Genomic DNA, 21,136 nt, shown 5'->3' with positions numbered 1-21,136 from the left:
CCTAAAGTTTGCTTCACATAAATTTCATCTTCCTTTATTAACATCATAAGGATCATTTCAAATCAAACAACAAGTACAAACAAACAACAACGCAAAAATGATAAAGTTAATATTATAAAAGAATTAAATGTTGGAAGTCTCATATCGATTAAAGATAAAGCCAATTCATAGTATATAAGTGGGTGCAAACCTCACCTTACAAGTCGACTTTGTGGAGTTGAGTTAGGCTTAAAGTTCACTTCTAACATGATATCAGAGTCATGATTTAGGGCCTATCCTAGCGATATTTGTTGTTGTTGGGTATGTTGTTCCACCTCCTATCGGGTCGTTATCAGACCACCCATTAATGTCTAGTCCCACGCTCGAGATGTATATACCTCGATGTGAGGGACGTGTGTTGGAAGTCCTACATCGACTAAAGATAAGGCAAATTCATAGTATATAAGTGGGTGCAAACCTCACCTTACAAGCCGATTTTGTGGGGTTCAGTTAGGCTTAAAATCCACTTCTAACATCAAATCATGCAATTATAAAACATCATATAACATAATTCATTTCCAAACCAAATCAAACCTAAAAGCATACATTCTAGACTTGACTAATTCGAATATATGTATTGATATCAGACTATGACAAACTGTACATTTGTAGTAGTGGAACAAATGCTCCCTTCTTAGCTACCACACAAGATTAGTTCATTAATAGTCTATGAACAAAAAACACCAGACCATAGACTAACACCTTCTGCTACCCTCACCACATAATCACCTTCTCTACTTGAGATGGACTGATTATTGAAGCGTTACGATAACTTTCAAAGTTGAATCCCTACATCAATACATTACTCTAAACACCACATTAGGAATTTCCTCATGAAACTCCCCTCTTACAACACACATCACATTAGCACAAACTTTACATACCTTAAAAAGTATAACAAGATCATTTGTAGTAAGATTACGTGTCAACAAACCTTAAAAGAAACAACAACATAATGGAAAAGACCCTGGCGTTGAGCGGCACATCCTTGTTGTTGAGCACCATTTATTGCACAAAATTGGTGCTTGAGCACCAACTTGGTGTTGCTGAATGTCAAAGCTCTCGAATTTTGATCTATATGCACCCAATACCTATTCAAATGATCCAACTTGCATCTTTGACACTACATTTGATTTAAAAACACACCTATCCTTCAAATTTGATATAAATTAGCTCATTTGATTAGGACTTGGTTCATTAAATCAACCTAACTATCTAAAAACACATATATCAGATTTTACATACTACCCATCAACTTTTTGTGAATTAATTAGCTAAACAAGTCTTAATTGGCCTAAGAAAGACCTTAAACATCAAGTTTACCCATCCAACTCTTCCTTTAAAATTTTTCCTATCAAATACCACTAATCTAACCTAATGTTCACCTCAAATTTTAACAATTCATAACTCCACTAAACTAACAACTTTCATCAATCATCAAAATCAAACACCATTCAACAAGCATCTCATCATATACACCCATTTTCCAATACATAAATCATTCAACAACAAACCAATACCTATCATCCACAATTTATCAAACCAAATCTAAATTTCTTGAATTAAAGAGTTCTTTTTTGCATGCTTGACATCATTTGTGCCTTCATGAGTGACTCTTAAAATTTTTCCATTTTCTAAGAACTTTTACTCACAAAAATTTTGTAGAACTCATCAAGGGTTAGAGTAGATGAAATTATGTTTTTGGTCCTAAAATCATATTGAGCCCTTCTATTTTCGTTCGCAGTCCATTGTGAAAAGGGTGCACATTATTAATAGTAGGAACAAAAAGAACCATTTATAATAGCATCCCAAATACATATATCAAGTGACTCTAAAAATATTTGTATTCTTATTTTTCAAAAAAACATAAATTTCCCTAGTAAACAAAGGAGGTTTGTCAATTGAAGCACCCTCAACAAAGATTTGGTTTTATCCAACCATTTTCGAAATATTTGAAAAACTATCAAAGCAAGCTTTGATACCAATTGTCAGGAAGCGCAATATTCATGTGTGGACAAAAACCAAGAGGGGTGAATTGGTTTAGTTAATAAAATCGTGTCTTTTAAAAATTTTCCCTTTTATAAACTAATTTTATGATAAAAATAGATTCTTTTATATATAACAACAATAAAGATAAAGAGTGTACGAAAAGAGAAATTCATACAAGGAATTTTCAAAGCCCTTTTTTTACAAAAAAAATTGAAAATTTTTCTAGCACACAACTCTTAAACCTCTAAGTGAAAAGTTCAGGTAACATATATATATATATATATATATATATATATATATATATATACACACACTCTTAATTTGAAAATTAGGTTATTATAAGTGATAATCGATTATACCATAAACTATTTCAAAAATTATATTTTTGTGTTATGATAATCGATTATTTCAAGTGATAATTAATTATTCCAGAAACTTTTAAGAAAATATGAAATTAACTATGGTAATTAATATCATTAGTTATAATCGATTATCACATAAGTTTTTAGAATAATAAAACTTTTTTTAGTACTTTGGTGCTTGGATTCTACCTATTGACTCTTAGGATACTAATTTCAAATAAAATACACGGATTACAATACTTCAACAACTAAATTCTTAAGTCTTCAATGAATCTTTTTCTCGGATTCTACCTATTGACTCTTAGGATACTAATTTCAAATAAAATACACATATTACAATACTTCAACAACTAAATTCTTAAGTCTTCAATGAATCTCTTGAATCCGGCAACACTTCACCATAAGTCATCATCATTAAACCTGTTTATTTAAGCAAGATATTCATCTTCTTCTTTTGTCAACAAAACATGGTCCAACATTATATGAGTTTGACACAATGTTATTTTATTTGGTATGAATAGATCTAGCATTTCATAATTTAAAAATAATATCGTTTTTAAATTGATCAAAAAATAACATTAAGATTGACTACGAAATATTATCAATATTTATAGTTTTTTTAATTCTTAATTATTATTTGACATATATTTTAAATTTGATGATAATTAAAATAATTTATTTTAAAAAAATCATTAAATTTGAATTTATTTATCCAGCAAAACATTTAAAAAATAAAATAATTTAAAATAAAATCAATTCAAATTTAATATATTAATTTAAATATTTTAAAATTTATGAAATTTTTATCCAAACACAAGATTTTTTTTATTTCAAATTAAGGATGAATTTAAGTTACTCATTTTAGTTAGTCATGTGTGTGTGGGTAGCTTAAAAGATAAACTTTTAAAGTTTTTTTGTTTTCTTAAGAAGGGGGGACGTTCCTTCACAATAATCCACTTTCTAGCCATTGCGACTTATTTGAACCGTATAAGAAATACGAATGCTAAATGTAAATCCTTTTCTCTCGAACCTGAAAATTTTTATCCCTTAAATGCTTTGAAGTGACACACTAATTGGAGTGAATATTATTATGCTTTATGGAATCATGCAGACAGAAAGGGGTGAACTGATAGGGAAATTAGAACCAAAAGCACACATAAAAACAAAAATAAAGTATTACAAAATGACAATGATACAATTGGTAGTCCCTACAGAGAAGACAAAAGACATTCATTGAAGAAAGAAAGAACAACCTCTTACACACAAATAAGATACCAAACATACAACAAAATAGAACAATCGAAATTTGGAAAGTAAACTGAAACTATATGATGAGTGGTACTGGCTGATGGGTTGGGTGCACATTAAGTTAATTTAGGACCAAGCTACCTTATTGAAGCATAAACCACTAGAAAAAACATAAGACATTAACCTTAATAATAATGAACAACGAAAACCCTCACGAGCGATTTGTAGCAGCCATGCGATTGAGCTCATATTCACTACACAGAACTGACCATTTATGAGCCACCTCCAACATTTGAGATTCGTCTTTCCTCGCATTTTCAAGCTCCGTTTTGTATTCTACAGTTTCCGCAATGCATTTGTTTTTTTCCGCCTCCAGAGATGATAAGGCAACCTCACAAACTCTTATTTCTTCCTTCAATCTAATGATTTGTTGCTTCAAAACTACTTCCTTCCGTTGAACTTCATCATAGAACTTCTTTTTAATGGTCACCTCATTCGCACGAGCTTCAAGTTCTGCCAACTTGGCAGTGGTGGCAAAGCCTTGCTTAAAGGAGAATAGAATGCTTGGCAAGTGTCGGTGCATAGTGTCTATAATATGTTTGAGTCCATCTGATACTTTCACATCTTTGAAAGGAAGGTTGGACAGGAAATTAAGAGCAGACAAAAGACGAAGGCTGTTAGTCTCAGAGCTAACTATATCCTTCAGAGACATCTTCAGATACTTTTCTAACTCAGCAAGGGTCTTTCCAACTAGCTTATCTTCACCCTCTTTCCCCACAACAATTGGTGCAAATAAACTCGTGATATCAGTGGCCCCAAAGTCTTGAATGATTTTAGGATGGCCTTCACTTTCTTTAGCAATGCGTACCTCAATTTGGCTGCTCTTAATTTCACTCTGGGAGGAATAAGAAGAAAATATAACAGAAAAGACGTTAGCTTCAAGCTACAATAGTTGCAAAGCATTGAGTTTCTTAACACCATTTTAGATGATACTCTGCGCAAGAACAAATGATATGTAACTCTGGTGTAATAAGTTGCAGACTTGACTTCTCTATGACATATACTAGTAGGGTTATTGTTGATGGCAAGTGGATATGCATGTTAATTTAGAATAATTTATGGTATTTTTGTTTGTCATTTACCTTAGGAATTTCACCAACTGGTTTTTTCTGCTTCATCAGACACGGTTCACTAGTCTGTTGTGTGTCCACCAATACCTAAACAAAATAATAAAGAGGTGTCACAGTAGTCTCGTCCAATACTCATAAAAAGATTTATTAGACTCACATTTGAGGGTGTTTCACGTATTGGAATATACAAATGACTTGGAGTTGGCTTTTCAATTGTTTGCAAGTTTGTTAATGATGCTGTTATTCTTGGTATTTCTGAAGTGAAAACTTCTGCAACAAATTCCTGCTCTGGTTCTTCATGTCTCGGAGCCACAATGTCGTCATTATAAACAACACCTATTTCACCTTCTTTATCAACCAAGTCAGAACCTTCTTCCAAGCTAATCTTAGGCCCATCACCTTCTTCAACAACGTCCCCACTACTACACCTGTGTAACAAACTTAAATTGCTTGCCAAAGAACAAAAAACTCAAATTGATGCTATCAATCATGTAAGAATTTCATATGCCACCAGATGTATACTCATCTAACAAAATAGTCATACCTCTTAGAATTCTCATCTATTTGTCTCCGTGCAATGTCCTCTCCCAGCTTAGGATCGCTCACCACAATACGTTGACGCATTTGCTCTACCCATGAACTCTCAAATCCAATTTCAATAGCTTCTTCGCATAGTTTATGGAACTCTTTTTCTCTTTGAGGAATAATACTATCGCCACTTTCCTTCTGAAGGAATGACAACATATCTGCCAAAATTTTCAACCTCCAAGATTGAAAGCGCTCACTAAACTTCTTGGAAGCATTCCAGATATGAGGATATGCTGTTATTGCCTCCACCAGAAGAGAAATCTGTGCAACATCCAGATCAACAAAATGTTTATATGCTCCCAATTTTGTACGGATATCTACAGAAGATGTCAAAAGTTTGAGAGGGTGATATGGAAATATTGGATGGAAATGAGAAAATAAGAAATCAGAAACCTGAATAAATGTCAATGTTGTTGTTAGGAACAAAATCTATTCCCTCTTGTTTATGAAAAAGGTTCAACCCTTCTTCTACTTGGATTCCCTGGCTTTCCACTATTCCTGGCTTGCCTTCATTCATCTTATCATCTTGTTCAACTACCTTGGAATCTAGTGCAAGTATGTCCTCGCCACCAGACTCAATCTGAGTTGCAACAGGACCTCCAATGTCAATGTCTTCAACACTAATTGATGAGGATTTTGTCTTAGAACCCTCTACTAAAGGGCCCTCTTTAATGCTCTCATTTCCTACGACCCCAATCTCCTGTGTATAACAATTGAAAAAATACGATCGAATGAGTGGCTCTAAAGTTTGAAAGGAGCCTTATTACTATTGCTTCTTCAAGTGCATATTGGTATGGAAAACCTCGTTCACGGTTTGATTCCTCATACACCAACTTTCCTTCACGTTTAGTCTTAATATTAAAAAATCCATTTTTATGTTTAGTAATATTACAAATTAGAGGTGGCCTTCTAAACTCTAAAGCAGTAGTTGGTATTGCTAGTCTATCAGCGATAAGCTATAACTTTTCCAATAAATGTTGTCAGTTTCATATTTACAATGCAAAAGCTAAGTTTGGTAAGATAACTAATTTCTATTTGATTCTTAATTAGTTGACATGTTATGACTTTATCTAATGCAATGGTCGTTTTTTCTGAATCAAGGGACAACAATAATTTTCTTTGTTCATTCTTTAGCTTTGAGTAGTATACATCAACCATTCATTTCCTGTTAAATTACTTAGCAGATGTTCATTTGTTGGTAATTAAGGTGCCTTCTGTTGATCTACCAAAGATGATTTCCTTTAAGAATTTTAATGGTACATTAATTTTAAAGAATCACATTGATTTGTTTTAATAAAAAGGCGATCGAATTTAGTACGTTAAATTGAAAAAAGTTCTTCTAATAATGAGACAGAATAGGCTATTAATTTTTTTTTATTGTATTTACATTCATAGATTGGTTAGTTCTGACCTGTGATGAAGTGAACTCACTGCTACCATTGATAGTTGAATCTTCGTATATGAATCTTACTATGCGTTCAAATTGCCAACTATCAAGTTCAGTGTTGAAATCTGTACAAAGATATATATAAGGGAATTCACGTGAAAATGACATACATAACAAAATGATGGATCATTATATCATTACAATTAAAAATAAAAATAAAAGATATAAAAAGCTTCATGATAGGAGTTTTTTTATCACCCGTCAAAATAAAGTGGCGACTCTTACGGATCTACCCTTTACAACAGTGTTCTTCATAACTAAAATTACTACACCCTAAAATTAAAAGTCTTGCAGCAAAAATTAAGTTAATGTTCTTATTTTAAAAAATTCTGGTGAGTAGTCCGTTGGGAATTTGAAACCTTCTTCTCTGAGTGAAATGATGAATTTGTAAATATATTTTCTTTAGGTAAAATTGTTTACAAATTAAGGGACGAATTGTCTCAAACCATGCCAATATACATATGCAAGACTTATTTTAAATGAGATCATATTTTGTGAACGAAATAGCAAGTTTAGTTGTGGATTGTGGAGTTAGAATAAGCAGATTCAAAACACTTAGTTAATATAACAATTATTTAATATTTCTTGACATCATAAAAAAAACAAATAAAAAATAATAAATTGTAATAGTACACTAGGATAGATTAAATTAAATAGAGAACTAAATTGTGATAGTGCAAACAAAATGTGAAAATAACTAAAATTCTTAAAATAATTTAAGTATAATAATATATTTTTGTTGTTGAATAAAAGCAGATAAAAATTACATTTAATTTGAAACTAGTAAACTTCATTTTTGACATTGTATACGAGTTAAGGCCAACATTTATTTAGAGCAGAATTAGATGGAGTTACCTCATTTCTATACTGTAATAGTTTAAGATTAATTCAAGAGTTTGACATCCTTCCATTAATAGTTTAAATTTGAAGACTGTATGTAGTATTTACCTTCGTAAGGAAAATCTTCACAGAGCTTCTCAAGAGTAGTTGTTGAAGTGAAAGAGAGCTTTGGACATTTGTAGATAATGCAATTCTTTAAATTATGCAATTCAATCTCTTGACGGAAGTTTAAAAGATGCATAAATATTAAAAGTTTGAGTCTTGGAAGTTCAACTTTAGTCTTTCCTTGTTTACATCCAACAAGCTCTTCTAGTTCATAGGTTCCATTTATGGCCAGAAGATGAAGATTGGGAAGGTCATTAGAAGCAGATCCAGAGAATAATCTTTTCAACTTGTGACAATCATCAACATGCAATGCTTCTAGTTTTGGGAAGCATGGTTGAAGAGAAACAAGATTAGACAAATTTTTACCCTCCACATCCTTTTCAATGATTTGTCTTAATTCTTTGCATTTTCTTATCTTCAAAAGCTTCAACTTTGGTAAGCATCTTAAAACAGACTTTGGAAAGACTACTTCCATTTTCGCACATTCAATTATTTCTAGTTTTTCAAGATTTGGGAAGGCAAAATAATTCTTTGAAGCTTCTTTATCACATCCAATAATCTCATCTAGTTCAGAGCCTCCTATAGAAAGAAGATTTGACTCGTCTTCTTCGATGATCTGCTTTAATTCTTTGCATTTTCTTATCACAAGAACATTCAACTTTGGAAAGCATCTTAAAACAGACTTTGGAAAGACTATTTCCAATTTCGCACATTCAATTATTTTTAGTTTTTCAAGATTTGGGAAGGTAAAATAATTCTTTGAAGCTTCTTTATCATATCCAATCATCTCTATTTCAGAGCCTCCATCTATAGGAAGAAGATTGGAGTCGTCTTCTTCCATGATCTGCTTCAATTCCATGCACTCTATTATGGTTACGTGCTTCAACCCTGGTAAGCATCTTACAACAGACTTTGGAAAAATTACTTCCAATTTTTGACAATCCATTACTTTTAATTTTGTGAGATGTCGGAGAGTAATAGAATTGTCGTAAGCCACCCAAATATAAGTCATTTGAGGTAGATTATTCAACTCCAAGTTCTCTAACCTTAAATTCACTTGTTGGCCATTAAGACAAAAAATACGTTCTGCTTCAGAATACGTTATGTTTAGAGTTTGCAAAGTGGGAAGATTGTTCTGAATCCCTTTTGGATCCTACAGGACATTAAGAGGAAATGTAAAAAAATGTAGACATCAACCAAAAGGAAAAAATAATTAATAATCATAAAAAGAAAAAGACAAGACTACCTTCGTACTTGTGATAATAGGCTCTCTTGAATTTTTAGGAATCGTCAAACAACTAACAGAACCATAAAATGGGTAGAAACATCTGTAACACTGAAAGTTCTTCAAAGATGGCCACGTCACAATGAGATTGTTGGTAGAGCAAATGCTAACAAAGTTTGGTAGATCATGAAGAGAGAGTATTTCCAATGCTGAGAATTGAATATGAATCTCCTTATAATCCTTATTAGCTACGTCATATTGGCCAATCATATATTTCAATTGGAAACAGTCATACACTGAGAGCTCTTTTAAGTTAGGAAAGATAGCTTTCATATTCTCTTTGCCATATTCATCACCAGTGTCTATAATGTACTCAAGTCCACCACATTCCTTAATTCTCAAAATTTCCAACATCAATGATGAAGCAATGGACAATTTAAAAAGGTACCTTGCCTTATCAAAGCCTTTCAGTTCAATCTCTCTAATATTGTGTATCATAATCAAGTTCAAACCATGTGGTTGTTTTGAAAGATACTGAACACTTTCAATCGGGGGAACAAAATCTGAGTTCGATATCTGCAATTTATACACCAATACACTTTTTAATTCTGATAATGTATTCCATTTCTATCGTATTGTTCGTATAGCTAAAAGTTTAAGCAATGCCACTAATTGTTTAGATTCACTTCTTTCTCCGCAAAAAGTAATTGCTTTTTGTTTAACCTATTAAGAGTAAGTGGAAAAGAAAATAATTTTCCAAAGTTAATCTATTCCAAATAATCTATCCCAATACTTAAATATTAAAAATTTATGTTGCACTTATGGTATGAATTCAGGTCACTAGTAAGTGGCAGGGCATGTAAGACCATTTATTACTTTTAGCACAACATCATCTTGAAATTCAAATATTTAGATTAATTTTTGTAAATTCACAAAGAGAGAAACAATGTAAATGATGGTTTTTCATACCTTGATTGCAATATAATCCCTTTTTGTAGCTTCTGAAACATCTGTTGAACAATTTATGTTGAAAAACCCAACATATCTCCCAATATCCAATGATAGTTTTCTTAAAGATGGACATATCACTTGATAACTACCAACAATGGTTCTGTTCTGAATATGATCAAGTTCAAGTACTTGTAAAGCAGGAAGCTCAATTTGAGTATTATTTAGACTAGAGAAGTCTTTCAAATCAGCAGCCTGTTTATTTGTTATATCATTCAATTCTTCGACAAAAGAAACAGGGAATATACCCTCCAATAAGTCACATTTACTGATATGTAGATTTTTCAAACTTTGGAAGATTGAAATATCACTCTGACAATCATGCTCATCCTCAACAATGCTTTCCTCCTGATTTTTATTGACCCTTTCGTGAGTTACTATATCCTTCAAACTTTTGCAGTCTTCTATGAACAATTCTTCCAAAGAAGTCAAGGTCTTAGCTATAGATGCTGTAAAAATTGAGCCTAACTTCCCACAACATGTTATCTTAAGACTTGCAAGACTGGATAGAGTTCCTGAAAAGCAATTATAAATTAAAAAATTATTGGTTTCTAGGAACTAAAACCACAATCTAGAGCGTCAAATGATCAATTAATAATGATGAAAATAACCGTACAAGACTGTTTCCTTTAAATAACTTTGAATTAACAATCAACTTCACATGCAAATATAATTGTCTTTAATTTCAAATGAGATCAAATTTTCTTGTAGTGTATTAACAAGGAGTTTGTTTAAGTAAAAGTAGATTAGTAGTGTCTCGAGTTTGAATCTTACTAAAGGAAAAAAACATCGCAATGAAACAATCTATAATTATTATGCTTAAATTTTTCATATATAATAACATATTCACAATGTTTATGTAACTTGAAAATAAGTTTGAACCTACATGTGTCACATTTTTTAACTAAGCAATACAATGTCGACTTACTAATACACAATTAAACATATTTATAAATACGAAAAGAAAAATGTGATTGGGCTATGGTTCACAACTTTTGTTGTTGGAATTGGACTATAGAAATATGGATGCTTACCTTCCTCAATTATTTCATCAAGTTCTTCTTTTCGATCCTGGTCTGTTAATGGAACAATATCTCCAATAATTTGATCTAGCATGTCACATTCTTCTATCTCGAGAACTTTCAATTGAGTTAAGCCTCCCACAATGTTGGTTGAGAATATATGTTTTAGTTCTCGACAGCTACTTATCTTTACATCCAACAAATTCTGGAAGATTTGTATAGGATGCCCTGTGTTGAATTCATCTTGACTTTTTTCTGTTTTCTCATCATATGCTAATATATGCTTCAGTCCATCACATCTTGATATTTTTAATATTTTCAATTGTACCAAATTTCGAGCAACCACATATGTGAAGAGAAATGTCAACCGTGGACAATCACTTAAATCCAACTTCTCTAAGTTCTCAAAAGGTCCATTGGTAGGTAGAAAACAATGCCATATAACTCTTAGATTTTTCATGTTCTCGATTCCCAGCGTATGCAACTTGGAGAAGAGAGTTACGACCTCACTCGAGTGACTACTAGTGTCAATCAAACATTCTAACTCTTCAGAATCAAGTATTTCAAACTTATTCAACTCATCCAAACCTCCTCCTTCAATTTGAAATATATCAGGGATGATATTTTTCACACCTCCATGAATATTTGCCACAAATAGATCCTTTGCTTTTTTTGCCAAACCCTTTATTACCTCATTTGATATGTCAAAATGGTTAAGTAATAAAGTTCTTCCATGAATGTAAACATCTCCATAATTAAAATGGTCAAATTTATGGGACCCTAACACAATTCCATACCTTTGAAGTGTTTCGGGAACGCTAAACGTCTTAAAGAATTCAATATTGTCTTCACTGTTAGCATCCCATTCTCCTTTAATATCAATAATGTACAACTCTTCCAAAAGCGGAATTCTCTTTATCACTTCAAAATTCTTCACTTTAATGTCACATTTATTCAACTCTAACAATTTTAAGATTGGTAGTGTAATTGCAACATCGCTTTGTAATTCAGGAAATGAAGGCAGTAAACAATCAAATAACGAGAGACTTTGAAGATTCGTCATACCACCTAAAAATGAGAAGTCCCTCAATTCATAATTGTAAACGAATAGATAACGAAGATTTGTTAATGTTTTGAAAGATACTGTTGACAATCGTGTTTTTCCATCCTCATCGTTGACAAGAATCAAAACTTTGAGCGTTCCCATTCTTTTGAAAATTTCATCAAATTCTTTCATCTTTGTCTCCAAGTATAAAAACTCAAGACTAGAGCAATCCAAATCATTTGGAAATTTCACACACCATAGATATCTTACTGAATTTTGTTCCACTCTAACATCTTTTTCCTCTTCACACTTGATCATCTTATTCTCATTTTTTGCTATTATGTGGGCCACATCGCGAACTATATCATGCATTTTGACACATTCATCATCTGTATCCAACAATAAACAACAACTAACTAGCTTAATTTTAGCTGCAATCACTTCATTCCTTGCCTCTTCATATGAGTGAGCTTCTCCAACTATACCTAATCCTATTGCACATATTGTTAAAAGTTCAACTTGAATTTCAAAATCTTCAGGAAACACAGAGCACAACAAGAAAAGTGATTTAGCTTCTTTAACGTCCAAATTCTCATAGCTCAACTGCAAGCACTTGTAGGGATCAGTCAAACCTCTTTCAATATTTATTGGTTTAGAATGTCTCAATTTAGTCAATGCAACACTCCATACTGTCTCAGCTTTTCCCTTCAAACTACAAGCAACAGCTGCAATGGCCACAGGCAATCCTTTACATTCATTAGAAATTAATCTTCCCAGATCCTTTAAGGTATCAGGTGTGTCTTCTGATATAAAAGCTTTATTTTGGAAAAGAGTCCATGCTTCTTCATCCGTTAAAATTGGTAAGTAAATCTTTCTTTGACAATCCATTAAAGTACAAACTGCTTCTGATCTACTAGTAATGAGAATCTTACATCCTTTATGGTATTCAGAAGAAGGAATCCCAATACGACCAAAGTCAAGCTTCTCCCACACGTCATCTAGAATTATAAAAATATTTTTCTCTTGAGTTAATCTCAAGTATAATCTTTGGGCTCTTTCCATTTCTTCCATTTCTGGAAATTCAAATTGTATTGAACTTGCAATTTTTTCTTGGATCCTTTGAACTTCCCATGTACTAGAAATAGGCACAAAAAGAACTTTGTCAAAAAGATGTTCTGCTTCTATGAACTTCCTAATTTCCATTGCTAATGTGGTTTTACCACAACCTCCCATCCCATACAACCCAATCATGGAAACATCATTATTTTTCACTGCATCCAGTAGTTGCTCATATGCAGATTGTCTACTCTCAAAGTTCATGCATTTTTCTAAAAAAATATCAAGGGTGTTTGAAGGAAGCGTAGCGATGCGATCAAATGGCACATATTTTCTACCCTTTTCAATGAACTTTTCGAGGTCTATAGTTTTATTTGCTAACTTTTTTCCAACATGGTATCGCCAAATCCAATTTGAGCAGTACCCAAAGCAACAAATTTCTTTTGTTCTTGCCTCTTCCAGCAAATGATTCACATTGTGTACATCATTGATAGCATCTTCCAGCCACTTGTCTACAATTTTACTAGGCCTTCTCGTTTGTTTTTTGCCGTGCGCAACAAATTTTTGGACACTATCTTTCGTTATAATCAAATCGCTCTCTTTTTGTTCAAGCCTTTTGACAAAATTGTTAAAGCAACAAGGATATCGTAATTAATTTAAAGCTCCACATACTAAATCTCTTGAAACAGAAGATGCGAAACCCAAGAGACACTCCATCAATTTATTTCAACATATCCAACTTTCTTGAACCTGAACAAGAAAAGATAATCACACTTAAGTAAGTCTTGCAATTATATTTAGATGTATTAGATAACAAAATTTTAAAATCATTTATTACATCTTCTAGTACATCACTTTTATAGGCTATCAAGTTATGTGTAGTAATTAGATTTAACGTTTTCTATCCTCAATAGTCAATTATGGGATACTTTATTTTAAAAGCGCACATTCTCTTTAGAACCAACGTTCTTTTCCTTCTCTCTAAGATTTGTTAGGGTCTGCACATCTTTATGAAGATCGGAAACCATAGCATTCCTCTTTGTAGTTAGTTCATCAAGATCAACCAATTAGTTTCTTCAATATGTCCGTTTGTTCTTCTTCTGCATGAGGTCCTTTTTGGATCACATGTGGTTTTGAGTTCTTTTTGCAAGTCTCTACTAATCAACCATACTAATTGTGGAAAAACATAAAATCTATATTTCTTCCTTATTTCTTATTACATCATACTACCTATTTATAGAACTATGAACCTAATAGTTAGACACATCCTAACCTAAGTTAGGCACATCCTAACCTAAGTTAGGCACATCCCAAAGACACAAGTTAGGCACCTCCTAGACAAGTTAGGCACCTCCTAAGATACATAAATATTACACTTGATATTTCAACACTCCCCCTCAAGCTGGATCATACATATTGTATGAGCCAAGCTTGGAATAAACACACTCAAATGGAAAGTACATCAATAAACTCAAATGGAAACAAAGCATCAAAGATCCAAAGACACGTTGGAGGTCCAAAATTCTTTGTTGGACAACTCCCAAGTGGTGATACTTAGCAGTGTATCACAAGAAGATCGGGCTCAACTCTAGCCCAAGAAGAACTGACGCAGTTGCGTCTGTCTGAGACGGTAGTTGGCGGCGAACGGTGGTGGACAGCGGCAAACGGTGGAGACGAAGACATCGGTAACATGAGAGGCCTTCAAAGGCTAAAAGCCACAAACCTGTAGGGTCTTAACTGCCCTAATAACAACGAACCTTTGGGAACTTAACTGCCCTAATACCAACGAACCTTTAGGGACTTAACTGCCCTAATACCAATGAACCTGCAGAAACTGAACTGTCTGCAATGGCTAACAGCAACAAACTTGTAGGGACTTAACCACCCTACAACAGCTGAAACAACAACAAACCTACAGGGACAAACTACCCTGTGGCGGCTGAAACTTCCCCTCACACGGAGGTGGAAGAACGGGTGAGAATCGATCCGTACAAGGGACAAATCTGAAATCCCATAACATCAAACGAGTCAAATCAGCGGTCGATCTCAAAGAAGGCACTTCTGCTCTTCTGCTCAGTGCAGAAGTGATCTCAAAGAAGGCATTAAATGACGGTGCAAATATCCTTTCACATGGCAGAAACCAAAACACGAATATTGGGACTTATGATGGCATCAAAAAGACCCAAAGAAGTGATGCAGTGGCGTCCACAGGGGTCGAATGAGATCCCCCAACCTTGAACATTTCAACCCGGCGAGTCAAAGTGAGTTGTTAAAGAACAACACAAGATTCAGTACTTGAGCTGTTAAGTGGTGTAGAGAGCTTTTTCAGAATAGAGAATGGTAGATACATGAAGCCCTTCACATTGGTGAAGGCAGAGAGCCCTTCTCAATGGAGAAGGAGATGATGCAGGCTTGGTCACAGCATCCAGCAAAGTGGAAGTCACCGGTCCAGCAATGAAACATATTATGAAGCACACGACCAATCACGTCCAGCAGCTTGGAGAGATTAGGAAGAGCATGGAGAGGGAGCAGCAACACTTCACGGAGAGGGAGCAGCAGCACTTCACGGTGGGTAGCAACCTCCACCAGTCCAGTAACTTCCATCCAGCAGCTTTGGGGTGAAAACAACAACTGGTCCAGCAAGGCAGCAGCAGGCACAAGGGAGCTGGGTCACGGCCATGACAGTAGCACGTAGGGAGCAGCCACCAACAGCAAGAAGAAGCGGAGCAGCAGCAGCGTCCAACCTTCACGCGGACAGAAGAACGACAGCAATGGCCTCTCTGAGGGTCTGAACAGAGAGAGGAGGTCCAGACGACGGCTATGGAGGTGTCGCGGAGACATTCCGGCGAGCAGAGGGCGGCGCGTGGACAGCACGCGCCTGTTTGCAGCACACAAAGAGGCGGCGCGTGACGGAGCGTGGAGGAGAATCAGGCGAACCCACCGGCGGGGTTGGCTCTCGCTCGAGGAGGCGCTTCCGATCCGCTGGTCACCGTTCGAAACTGTGACGGCGGCCGGCGTCGACGGCAACAGCCGGAGGCGGTGACGGCCGGAAAGAAGCGGGCGCGACGGTAGTGGCGGCGGCGGACAGTGGCTGGCGATGGTCGTCGGCAGAGCTCGGCTGCACTGGTTCAAGAAGAAGAGAAAGGACTGCCCACTTAAATTTTAGGGGCTACCGACTGAAATTTTAGGGGCTGTCGGCGGCGGCGGACGACGTAGACAGCAGCGGAGAGATGCGAGATAACCGCGAACAACGACACCGGACAAGTGCAAACAGTAGTGACAGTATTGGTGGACAACCCAGGACAGAAATTTTAGGGGCTGCCGGCGGCCATGGCGGCCGGCCGCCGGCAGACAGCCAAGACCACCAGAAGAGGATCAGACAACTAGGTCTGATACCATGTGGAAAAACATAAAATCTATATTTCTTCCTTATTTCTTATTACATCATACTACCTATTTATAGAACTATGAACCTAATAGTTAGACACATCCTAACCTAAGTTAGGCACATCCTAACCTAAGTTAGGCACATCCCAAAGACACAAGTTAGGCACCTCCTAGACAAGTTAGGCACCTCCTAGACAAGTTAGGCACCTCCTAAAATACATAAATATTACACTTGATATTTCAACACTAATTGTGGGTTGTGATCATGTTTGTGTTGTTCATAGAAACAATTTGAGCTTTATGTGTGTCTAAAGGTGTTTTAAGAGGTCATCAAGCTGTTTAGTTGTCTTTCAAGTAAGAGAAACTAATTTCCTTATTTTTAAGGGATAGATAACTTATAATTGTTGATGGTATGCTCGTACAATATTTAGTTTGTGTAATTGAGTTGTTTGAATAAATAAGACTTGTGGAGTTTACTAGGGTTTTGATTTGTCTCTAGCGTTTAATATGTTGAAATTTGGTATATTATACGATTGATATTATATTTAAGATGAATTGAATGATTGAGTTGTGTATGATCTTATGGTACGTTTTAGCATCTGTGGTTATTGTTGGACTGAATTGCAGGACTAGAATGACATAAATTTGTAGAATTCTGTTTTGCGGAATTATGCAGACTCGTTGGGATAACATATACTCGCTCAAAGTCCCAGAGCTATTGACTTTGTAATTGTTGGGCGAGAATACACTCGATGGGTAAGACCAACGTCAAAGAGCTCACTGACTTGACTATTAATAGGCAAGAATATGTTGGTTGGGTGAACTCAAACTCAATAAGCTACTAACTTAGTGGTCGATGGGCGAGAATAGGGCAACCAAAGTCAAGGAGCTCACTGACTTGAGAGTGGCTAGGCAAGACAAGTCTAGTTGGGCGACTTTTGTGACATTTTAAGCCTATGAGTTTTAGTGATGATCTCGTTGGACGAGTTATCTGGTTGCTAAACGAGTAGATATTCTCATTGAGTGGAATTAATAGAGTCTAACTCTATTTTCACATGTTCTCATATGGTATATGTTTTAGTGTGGTATTTTGTGGATGTTAATATGATGGTTAGTTTTATGATGTTTATCTGAGAATGGTTAGAACCAATCTAAGGAGGATCGGTTACATTGACATATGGGGTTCGAAAGGAGGTATCTTGAACTCTAATAACTAATCAAACTAAAATAGTGTAGAATGAGTTATGTGGTGAGAGTCACAGGAGGTCTTAATCACTGGACTATTGGTCCTAGGCACAAAGGGGACTAACCTTGTAAGTGGTAGGGTGATAACCCCTTTGTTTATAACTCTGTAGAGCATAGATACCACTACAAGTGCACACCTACGTTGCAGCCCTATGTCAAAGGCATGTATCCGGATATATGAAGATAGAGGAAACATTCTAGTCTCTGGGTATTGTGGTGCTAATTGGGCAGGTTCTCCTATTGAAATATGCTCAAACAGGAGATATTGTGTTTTTCTTGGAGGAAATATTATCTCATGAAAAAGTAAGAACTAGAATGTAGTGGCCTGATTGACGACTGGAGCTTAATATAGGGCAATGACATCACTAAGATGTGAACTTATATGTGTGAAACAATTCTCTCAAGAGTTTAACTTTTGTGAAATCCAAACCATGAAAATGTATTGCGATAATCAAGTTGCTCTCTGCATTGCATAAAATTCAGTGTCTCACAAGGGAATAAAACATGTAGAAATTGATTTCCATCTTGTTCAGGAAAAAATGATGACAAAAGAAATATGCACAAAGTTTGTTGGATCAAATGACCAATTAGCATATGGGTTGACCAAATTCTTAAAAGAATCTCGAATTGAGTTTATTTGTTTCAAGCTTAGTACATACAATTTGTATGCTCCAACTTGAGGGAAACAGAATAATTAAATTCATGTCATGTAGAAGCAACTATGTGTGAGTTGTGTAATTAGTTGAGAATGAATTCTGTGAGTTGTCTTTCCTGTCCAGATTAGCTAGTTCCAATGTATTAAGTCTTATAAATGAAATATTAAGACAAGGAGTTCATGAAACTCCTTTAGGGCTTCTAAATACATAATTTCTCTATCTTAATTTTAAGTATGATTTGCCCAATAAAAAAATATTCTAATATTTTAGTAAGAATTATGTTTATTAGAAATCTCACCTCTACTAAAAATAAAACCAATTTAAAATATATAAATGAATGCAAACTTCATCTTACAAATTAATTTTATAAAATTGAATTATACTTAAAGTCCGCTTCCTACTATAGTATCAGAATAATTTATTTATTTATATTTATATATATATATATATATATAAATATATATATATATATATATATATATATGATAATTATGATTGTATTATTTTTATTATTTAAATATTTATGTTTGACATATTATGATTATAATCTTGTTTGTCTTATTTTTTTTTTCTTAACTAATACACTAAACTATGAGAGAAATAATTAAAAAGTAAAAATACTCATTTATTTTCAAATTATTTATTGTGTACAAAAATTAATTAAATTTAAATAAACTTTTGAGCTATTTACCCTTTTACTCTATCTTAGAAACGACATTAGCTCCGTTTAAAGTATAATGATACTATTATGTTTTCTGGAATTAAACTGAGACCAAAATGCTTTTAAAATTTTACTCAAATTTTCCATTTGTATATTAAACAGATGATGTTAATTGCATGTGATTTTAATAAAACTTCCGATGTTAAAAATGTTCATCTTCTACATATGATGCATAGTTGATAATCGGATGTGAAGTAAAGATCATGTTTCTAATATAATACTATTCAAAACAACTTGCAAAACGAAAATTGTAGTTTGGTAGTTATTATTTAAAAAATAGAACTCGTCATTCATTGATAATAAATCATGTGATTAGCATGTTAATTCTAAAAAAAAAATTATTGAGTCAAATCGATTCAAAATTAGTAAAAAAAATATATTAAACACCATAGTAAAAATGTTTTGAGAGACATATTCTTTTACATTTAACTAAAACATTTTAAAGACAAACTATTGAAAACAACAGCGAATAGATGTAGGTGTTTATTTTTATTTTATGATGATAAAAAAATAAAATATATATATAATTAAATTTATAAAAATATATTCATGAAAATTAATTAAAAATTAAATATTTTTCATAATTTTGTTATTATAAATGGTTAAAAAATTATTTTCTTTATTCATAGACTTGAGATCTAAAACAGAGAAAAATAGTTCTAAAGGGCTTGAAAGACCCTTCTCAGTTCTATTATTTATATAGATAAAAATCTGATACAATAGATAGATGGAAGATGAAGAGATTGTCCTAGACTGCTAGGAACAATCATTATAGATAACCCAACACACAACTACCTACTTTTAGGCCCTGCTCTACTAATCATAGGTAGACTTAATAATTATTCTAACACTCCCCCTCAAGCTGGAGCATACAAATTGTATGTACCAAGCTTGGAACAAATAAACTCAATCCGAGGTCCCCTTAACGACTTAGTCAACACATCTGCGAGTTGGTCATTTGATCCAACAAACTCAGTACATATTTCTTTTGACAATAATTTTTCCCGAACAAAATGACAATCAATTTCTATATGTTTGGTTCTCTAGTGAAACATTGGATTTGATGCAATGTGAAGAGCAGCTTGGTTATCACAATACATCTTCATACTTTGGATGCCACAGAAGTTAAGCTCTTGAAGGAACTGCTTCACCCATATAAGTTCACATGTTAATGAAGCCATTGCCCTATATTCAGCCTCAGCTGTTGATCGAGCCACTACATTTTGTTTCTTACTTTTCCATGAGATAATGTTTCCTCCAAGGAAAACACAATATCCAGTAGTAGATCGTCTATCAATAGGAGAACCTGCCCAATCAGCATCACAATATCCTGATACCTGAAGGCTTCCTTTTTCTTCATATAACAGCCCTTGCTCGGGAGCCTTTTTCACATACCTTAGAATGCGAATGATAGCATTCCAATGGCCAACACATGAAGCTTGCATAAACTGACTAACCACTCCAACTGCAAAAGATAGATCCGGCCTTGTAATAGTGAGATAGATTAGTTTTCCAACTAGCCTCCTATATCTCTCCGGGTCGGAGAATAATTCACCTTCTTCTGTTGTTAATTTTTTATTTGGATCCATAGGGCTATCAACCGGTCTACAATCAATCATGCATGTTTCTTGCAAAATATCCAGAGCATACTTCCTTTGGGAGATTACAACTCCATCTTTTGACTGAGCTACTTCAATGCCTAGAAAGTATTTGAGGCTCCCAAGATCCTTGGTTTGGAAATGTCTACACAAGTACTCCTTTAATTGAGATATTCCAGCAGTATCATTTCCTGTAATAACTATATCATCAACATATACTATCAAGTAAATGGTGATTGCTTGAGCCCATATAGAGATCGGTTCAATTTACAAACCATACCAGACTCCCCCTGAGCAACAAACCCTGGAGGTTGCTCCATATAAACTTCTTCCTCAAGATCACCATGGAGAAAGGCATTTTTGATATCCAACTGATGAAGTGGCCAATGACGAATGGCTGTCATTGCAAAGAACAATCGAATGGT

General features: G+C 34.2%; 2 protein-coding genes across 4 annotated transcripts in view; both read right to left on the bottom strand.

Moving 5' to 3' along the window:
- Positions 1-21,136, bottom strand: part of LOC128194189 (uncharacterized) — a 73,561-nt gene that overhangs the window by 40,368 nt on the left and 12,057 nt on the right. For all 3 annotated transcript variants that reach the window (XM_052869078.1, XM_052869079.1, XM_052869080.1), the window contains exons 3-7: positions 11,016-13,854; positions 9,943-10,496; positions 8,995-9,549; positions 7,752-8,901; positions 6,768-6,868 (exon numbers count right to left, since the gene is read on the bottom strand). In XM_052869078.1, coding sequence (XP_052725038.1) covers positions 6,768-6,868; positions 7,752-8,901; positions 8,995-9,549; positions 9,943-10,496; positions 11,016-13,368 — 4,713 coding nt within the window. In that variant the 5' untranslated portion in view covers positions 13,369-13,854. The remainder of the gene's footprint in view (positions 1-6,767; positions 6,869-7,751; positions 8,902-8,994; positions 9,550-9,942; positions 10,497-11,015; positions 13,855-21,136) is intronic.
- On the bottom strand, positions 3,593-5,870 carry LOC108319664 (uncharacterized). The gene is made up of 5 exons (XM_052869082.1): positions 5,750-5,870; positions 5,313-5,617; positions 4,926-5,217; positions 4,781-4,855; positions 3,593-4,533 (listed from the first exon to the last, which is right to left on the bottom strand). Exons 2-5 carry the CDS (start codon positions 5,510-5,512, stop codon positions 3,850-3,852), a joined length of 1,251 nt encoding a protein of 416 aa, XP_052725042.1. The 5' UTR covers positions 5,513-5,617; positions 5,750-5,870; the 3' UTR covers positions 3,593-3,849.

This window comes from Vigna angularis, chromosome 10 (assembly GCF_016808095.1).
Source record: "Vigna angularis cultivar LongXiaoDou No.4 chromosome 10, ASM1680809v1, whole genome shotgun sequence".
Taxonomy (NCBI): domain Eukaryota; kingdom Viridiplantae; phylum Streptophyta; class Magnoliopsida; order Fabales; family Fabaceae; genus Vigna; species Vigna angularis.
Note: the sequence above shows the minus strand (reverse complement) of the source record. Positions and strands in the feature narration are given on the sequence as shown.

Coding starts and splice junctions, on each gene's coding strand:
- LOC108319664 (XM_052869082.1), bottom strand. CDS start 5,512: ATGTTGTCATTCCTTCAGAAGGAAAGTGGCGATAGTATTATTCCTCAA. Junction 5,218..5,312: donor ATAGATGAGAATTCTAAGAG/GTATGACTATTT, acceptor TTCTTTGGCAAG/CAATTTAAGTTTGTTACACA. Junction 4,856..4,925: donor TACGTGAAACACCCTCAAAT/GTGAGTCTAATA, acceptor TATTTTGTTTAG/GTATTGGTGGACACACAACA.